General features: G+C 35.5%; 1 protein-coding gene across 1 annotated transcript; it reads left to right on the top strand.

The window, feature by feature from the left end:
- Positions 1-218: 218 nt before the first annotated feature.
- On the top strand, positions 219-6,397 carry LOC130961113 (lysophospholipid acyltransferase LPEAT2). The gene is made up of 14 exons (XM_057886796.1): positions 219-782; positions 2,068-2,248; positions 2,352-2,411; positions 3,004-3,167; positions 3,265-3,328; positions 3,435-3,500; positions 3,611-3,706; positions 3,894-3,938; positions 4,180-4,250; positions 4,369-4,435; positions 4,673-4,723; positions 4,890-5,000; positions 5,103-5,150; positions 5,702-6,397. The coding sequence occupies exons 1-14, from the start codon at positions 355-357 to the stop codon at positions 5,864-5,866; spliced, it is 1,617 nt and encodes a 538-aa protein (XP_057742779.1). The 5' UTR covers positions 219-354; the 3' UTR covers positions 5,867-6,397.
- Positions 6,398-6,525: the final 128 nt, after the last annotated feature.

The raw sequence follows: 6,525 nt of genomic DNA, 5'->3' as shown, positions 1-6,525 counted from the left end.
GTTGGCAGAAGTTGACAGATATGCTGTTGGTAACGTAGCAGAACCGTATCAATTTTATATAAAAAGACAACCTTGAGTTTTTACCAAACTTAGTTAAACATAAAAATGGAGTCTCACATGGAAAATGGAAACATCGCAATCACATGCACACTTGGCTCATACACCTCTTCCATCTATTTAAACCATAAACACGGAATCCTCAAAAAGATGCTCAAAACACAACAAAACAACTGTTAACGCTTTTCGTTTTTGTTTCTTTTTCCCTCTTCTTTTTCTCCTCTTCTTCTTCTTCTTCCTTGTTCTTTCCGTGTGTCCACTTTCTTCAACCCATTGGCGTATCCCTACACCCCTCCAATGCCGAACCACGATATAACCTCCCCTCTCATCACCTCCGATCATCTCATCCTCACCGTCGACCCACTCCCCGCCGCCGACACCACTTCTGCCGCACCACTTTCCGGCACCGCCGGCGGGAATCCTTTTACTTTTCTGGGATGCGGTGAGAGTGAAGCGTTGACTGTGCCGGTTCCGATGACCGTTGACCCGTTCAAGAACAACACGCCGAATATTGAGGGAGTCTACGAGTGGTTGAAGATGCTTCTGTGCTTGCCAATTGCGATTCTGAGGCTTGTGCTTTTCGGATTGTGCCTTGCTGTTGGGTATATTGCAACGAGGTTGGCGTTGGAAGGGTGGAAGGACAAGGAGAACCCCATGCCTAAGTGGAGGTGCAGGCTCATGTGGGTTACAAGGATTTGCGCCAGATGGATCCTCTTCTCTTTTGGGTATGTCTTTGATTTTCAGACTTTGACTTGGCTTCAGCTCAAAATTTGATTTTTTTTTTATGTCTGTCCGTGTTGATCGTTAGTGTTTGGAATCAACTTTAGTTCAACTAATCTGATTTCAATTATATGAAGTGTTTTAGACTTAACTGTACTTTGTTTTGAGTTGAATGGACTATTTAGGAACTAAGATCTCTTAGTGCTGATTGATTTGATTTTTGTTTTATCTCGTTTTCCTTTTTGGTGGTGGTGTTTTTCTTAGCCAAGATCTTAGTCAACTTTGTAAATTCCCCTTGAACTTAGGTAGGGTGATGTAATGCATAGATGCATATCATCACTGAATTTTGATCCCCCCTCTTCCCCTGTTCTTTCTCTCTTAGGTTGTTGTCTTTATTTGATTTTTTGAATTAAGATCTTATTTAAGTTAGGTTAGGTGATACTACTAGCTAGTACATATTGATTGTGGTTAGGTCACTTTATCTTGTTTATGACACAGGATGTTGATGTGGCACTAGAGTTTGTCTAATCATTTATTTCATTTGATTTAATTTGTTCTTTTTAAGCACGTTGATTTGCCATTAGAGTGAATGTAATGTAATCATTGCTCTAACTTACTTGTTACGTTGTAATATGAAGGTAAAAACTTCAGTTGTTAGGTGAGGAAAAGGAGCAAATGACAAAACTAAATTTAGGATCAAGGACTTGACTTATACCATTAAGGAAATGGGGGATGTAAATTTTCAATATTCCAATTCATGAATTATTGATTGGATTTAGTGAAACACTTCTAGTGTACTTTTTCTTCTTTTTTCCTTTTTATATATTGTCGTCCAACTATGCATTACCAAGTTGTTAAAAAGTGGTTGAGTATCATAATTATTATCTCAAATATCATGCAAATAGTTACACATACTTGCTATTTTGGTTGATAGATTAGAAAACTCCACATTTTGTCTGTGTTTCAAAATAACTTTGCTTTCATTGTTATATTATATACTACAATACACCATTCGTTCTCCTTCTACCTCCTATTCTGCACTTCCCTGTGATGTTATGTTGAATGAAAGGGAACACATTAGAATTGAATATTCCCTGTATAGTTTTTGATGGCTTATGCAGGAAATAAGTTTGGAAGCCAGAACTAAAAAAATGTACTTGTGTTGTTTTTTCGAATGAAAGATACATTGAGGTGTTGGGTTAGTTTCTTTTCTATAGGGTTGATTTCAGTGTTGTATAACATAAATATATCAACTTGTAGTTCACTCTTTTCTCCTTCTGCTCATTGCAGCTATCAGTGGATAAAGCGGAAGGGAAGACCTGCACCAAGGGAAGTTGCACCGATAATTGTATCTAATCACGTATCCTACATTGAACCTATCTTCTATTTCTATGAATTATTTCCAACCATTGTAGCATCAGAGTCTCATGATGCACTACCTTTTGTTGGCACCATTATTAGAGCAATGCAGGTAATTTCATTTCATGGTTACACTTTCCGTATGCTCAGTTAAAGAGTACACACCATTCAGCTGTTTGTCCTTTCTTTTTTCTCCCCACTTTTTATGCTTTCAGGTCATATATGTCGACAGGTTCTCACCATCATCAAGAAAACATGCCGTCAAGGAAATAAAGGTAAAAACATTTCTGTTAGCTTGCTTACCGTCGTTTTATCTGTATCTTAGACTTGTATTTGTTCCTTGGTTGTTGATTTGGTGGTTGATTGATGCTCAATTTGCTATCTTCTTCACATATGTTCCTCTGATGCCCCTATTTTTACACCAAGCATCTGCAAAGTTTATGAAAGGGCTATTTGGTTAAAACTCAGGGAGATACTACTTAATGATAGAAGTTTATGTTCGTATGTGGCAAAGTAGAAGTATACCTTTCCTTACAGAATAAATATAAATATATAAATAAATAACATCAAGTAGGAGTTGTACAAGCAATATGTTTCAGGCTACACTGTGCAGCATAAATGATTAAGGTGTCTGTAAGTTATGAAAACTTTAGTTGCCAAGTAAATGGAAGGGATCTTCAGAGATGAAGTTAGATAAAATTATATGTGATTCAGGTTTCGAAACTGAATAGAAAGATGCAAGAATTTTCGAACTAATAGGAATTAGAGGCTAAACACTAGATGCTTGGGCATGAAATTGCTGCATGTAACTTATCAATTTATAAGCCATTTGATACATAAATCTGCTTTCAAGGATCTGAATAACAGAGAAGGGCTTCCTGCAATAGATTTCCTCGAGTACTGCTATTTCCTGAGGGAACCACAACTAATGGCAGGAGCCTTATCTCCTTCCAACTTGGTGCATTCATCCCCGGTTACCCAATCCAGCCTGTAATTGTTCGCTATCCTCATGTACACTTTGATCAATCTTGGTAAGCAGTTTGTTTACGAAGATCCTTGAATTTTGTTTCCATTATTTGCAGCAATAGATTGTCACTGACATTTTATGTGGTATGCAAATTTGTGTAGGGGTAATGTTTCTTTGGGAAAGCTTATGTTCAGGATGTTCACTCAATTCCACAACTTCTTCGAGGTTACCCTCTTACAGATTGAATTTTTCTTTTCACTGGTTAATGTCCTGTTGCATGGGAACTTATCATTTGTGAAATAGCACATAAATTTGATCTCAAATTGAACAGGTAGAATATCTTCCTGTCATTTCACCCCTGCATGATAAGGAAACTGCAGTCCACTTTCGTGAGAGGGTGAGTCTTCCTGTTTTGTTTTATGCTTTCATGCATTATCAAAGGACTTTATACTGGATGATTTGTTGATTATTTGCTCCTCTATACTAATAATATGTGGATAAATGCAGGCTTGCCGTGCTATTGCATCTGCGATGAACGTTGTCCAAACTGGACACACTTATGGAGACATAATGCTTTATATGAAAGCACAAGAAGCAAAACAGGTGTGTTTTTTTAACTATTGATTTATTGGTTATAAATATTGTTATGTATTTTTCCTAGTTACTAAATTGCTTTTTGGCTATAAAATTTATTATATGCCTTCCATAGATTTTGTGGTAGTTATACTTTTCTCTCTGTTTGTAACTGCAACCTAGGTACTGAACTAATCATGGTTATGGACTTGTGCAGGAAAACCCCTCAAGTTTTATGGTTGAAATGGCGACGCTGGAATCAGTAAGTCCATAAAACTAATAAACCTTAATTATGTTGTATTTTCTCCTAGAAACTTTAATTTTTCCTTTCTATTTGCCGTCATTGACTAGTCCCCATAAAATTATGTTCTCCTTCAGCCTACGCAAGTAGGCTTTTTAGGTTAAACATTTTATGCTGTTTAATTCATTTTTAAAAATGATACTGCTATAGCCTTACCAATAGTGGAAAGAGAGATAAAAAGAGACTTGGTATATCTTTTCAGTTATTTCATATCAGAAGCTTGGAAGCTGTTGAATTCCTAGATAAATTCTTGGCTATGAATCCTGATCCCAGGTACTATTGTCACAAATATCAAAGTTAAATTGTCATTTCAACTGTTAATGGCTACAGTTTGTGGTATAATCCAATCTTATATTTGTGGAAACTAATGATACCCATGTCTTGGTTGCAGCGGTCGAGTTCAATATCATAACTTCTTGAAGGTTTTAAGACTTAAGGCATGCCCTTTATCTGAAAAGGTAAAGTTTTATTTAATAATTTTCTATCAAAATCCCCTCAAGATTCGGAGTTCTGACCCTTGTGTGTTTAAGATAAATTACCTTTCGAATTCTGCAATATCATGTCTTGTCTTCTAATTTCAAAACTAACATTTCTCTGCTCCATTACGCTTTTTGCTTGATGAGGTTCATTTGAATCTCCATCTTCCAACTATTTTTCTGCCTTTTCATTTGCATGTTGATTATATTTGATTACAGATGTTTGCATTCATTGATGTGGAGAAGTGCGGCTCAATAACATTTAGACAGGTGATTCTGTTCATTCTACTCTTTTTCTTTGCTATATCAAAAACTAGGAGTAGCTTTTCTGCATTTTACATCTGTACTAGTTTTAAGCCAAAGATAACTACTTCTGCAAATTTAGTTCAGATTAATGACACGACATCTTATCCACGTGCTTTTATGTTGCTTCCAGTTCTTGTACGGATCTGCTTACGTCATGAAGCATCGAGGATTCCATCAAGCTTGCGAAGAAGCATTTGCGGAATGCAGCAGTGCAGTAAAGGGCTACATTGTAGAACAAGAAGTACTATGATCTTTCATACTCTTATTTGGCTATTTCCATTTACTATATTTACACTAGCCTAACTCTAACTTCCTTGTTCTTTGCCATTCATTTTAATTCCAGTTGCAAGATTTCATGCAACATGCCATCCCAAGCTGGAATGAGAATGAGGTAACTTGCATTGATTTAGTATACAAGTAGTTTAAACAGTCTCACTATAGACATGATAGGGCTCAAATGGCGTCATTTGATCCATATAGCCCAAAATCTTTATTGTTATTGTTGTTGTTATTTAATAAAAGTCATCATATCATAAAAGTCAAACCAACATTGTGTTGGTTGGGTGGTAGGCAAGCTCCTCACTGTCCTAATAGTCTCGAGTTCGAGTCATAGGAATGGAAAGAAATCATTGGTGATGAGAAAGGCAGCAACAATTTCTTGAGCTGGATTTGTCAGATTTCGCTGGCACGACAATACACGATTATATATACACAAGGAACAAAAATGTTATTCGTACACTAAAATCAGTCACCAACGTATTTGTGTATATGTGATTTAATTTATTTTCAACATGTATTTGTATTCGAGCATCTATTTTATACTAGTGGCTGACTTTGGTGGCTAATTTTGGTATACACGTAGCATGGTCCATAAAGGAAACATTTTACATGATAAGTTGTCCTTATTTAAGTTTTAATGATGGTAACTTTTGTTATTTGCAGGTTCATGAGCTTTTTATGTTATTTGATGATGACAATGATGGAAGAATAACCAAGGATGATTTTCATTCATGCCTCAAGAAAAACCCTCTTCTCATTGCATTTCTTACACCTCACCTTCAACACAAGGAGTGTGATGGCAATAATGGAGTTCTAGAAATAGTATGATTGGTGGATCAAAAAGAAACTCTTGCCATTAATAGGGTGTTTGTTCTTTTAGTACACAAAAAAACATAAGAGAAAAAAAAAATTATAGAGTGCACAAGTTTCATTTTTTTTTCTCTTTCTTTTATTATTTTTAACATGCCCTGATTAATTACTCATAGAACCCTAATAATTTGGTCAACAAATCTGTGTTTTGCTGCCTCATTTTAACAAGGTGAGTATTACACATAAATTTCAGCTGGTCCTTGGTGTTGTGATCAAACAAACTGATCTAACACAACGTTTTGAGTTTGGTTCAGGGATCATAGTGGCATTCAAGGGTCAATTTTAGATCATGTAAGGTTTGAAATTTGAACCAATGTGTGAATCTCTTTTTGTTTGTAACAAATATTGTGGGTATAATTTTTTTGTCAACAGTGTATTTTCAAACATGTGACTGGTTAGTTTCCTGGAAAAAAAAAAGACTAATGTAATTTTTTGTTTTTGTTTGTGATGACAAGAAAACTAATGCAATTGATTCTTTATGTTTATTCATCTTTGGTCACTTTTTTTAGTTTTTCTTTTTTCAAGTAATTAATTTGATCTTCTTTTTCAGTCTACATTTTGCTAGTTTGATCAACTGGGCCTTTTATGGGTCAACATGAACAAATTTTTTTTAACTA

This window comes from Arachis stenosperma, chromosome 2, assembly GCF_014773155.1.
Source record: "Arachis stenosperma cultivar V10309 chromosome 2, arast.V10309.gnm1.PFL2, whole genome shotgun sequence".
Classification (NCBI taxonomy): Eukaryota; Viridiplantae; Streptophyta; class Magnoliopsida; order Fabales; family Fabaceae; genus Arachis; species Arachis stenosperma.
Note: the sequence above shows the minus strand (reverse complement) of the source record. Positions and strands in the feature narration are given on the sequence as shown.

Bases quoted from the DNA above. Each gene is read 5' to 3' on its own strand.
- LOC130961113 (XM_057886796.1), top strand. From the start codon at position 355: ATGCCGAACCACGATATAACCTCCCCTCTCATCACCTCCGATCATCTC. The intron at 3,501-3,610 runs GTGAGTCTTCCT...GGATAAATGCAG, and splicing joins CAGTCCACTTTCGTGAGAGG to GCTTGCCGTGCTATTGCATC. The intron at 4,251-4,368 runs GTACTATTGTCA...TCTTGGTTGCAG, and splicing joins GCTATGAATCCTGATCCCAG to CGGTCGAGTTCAATATCATA.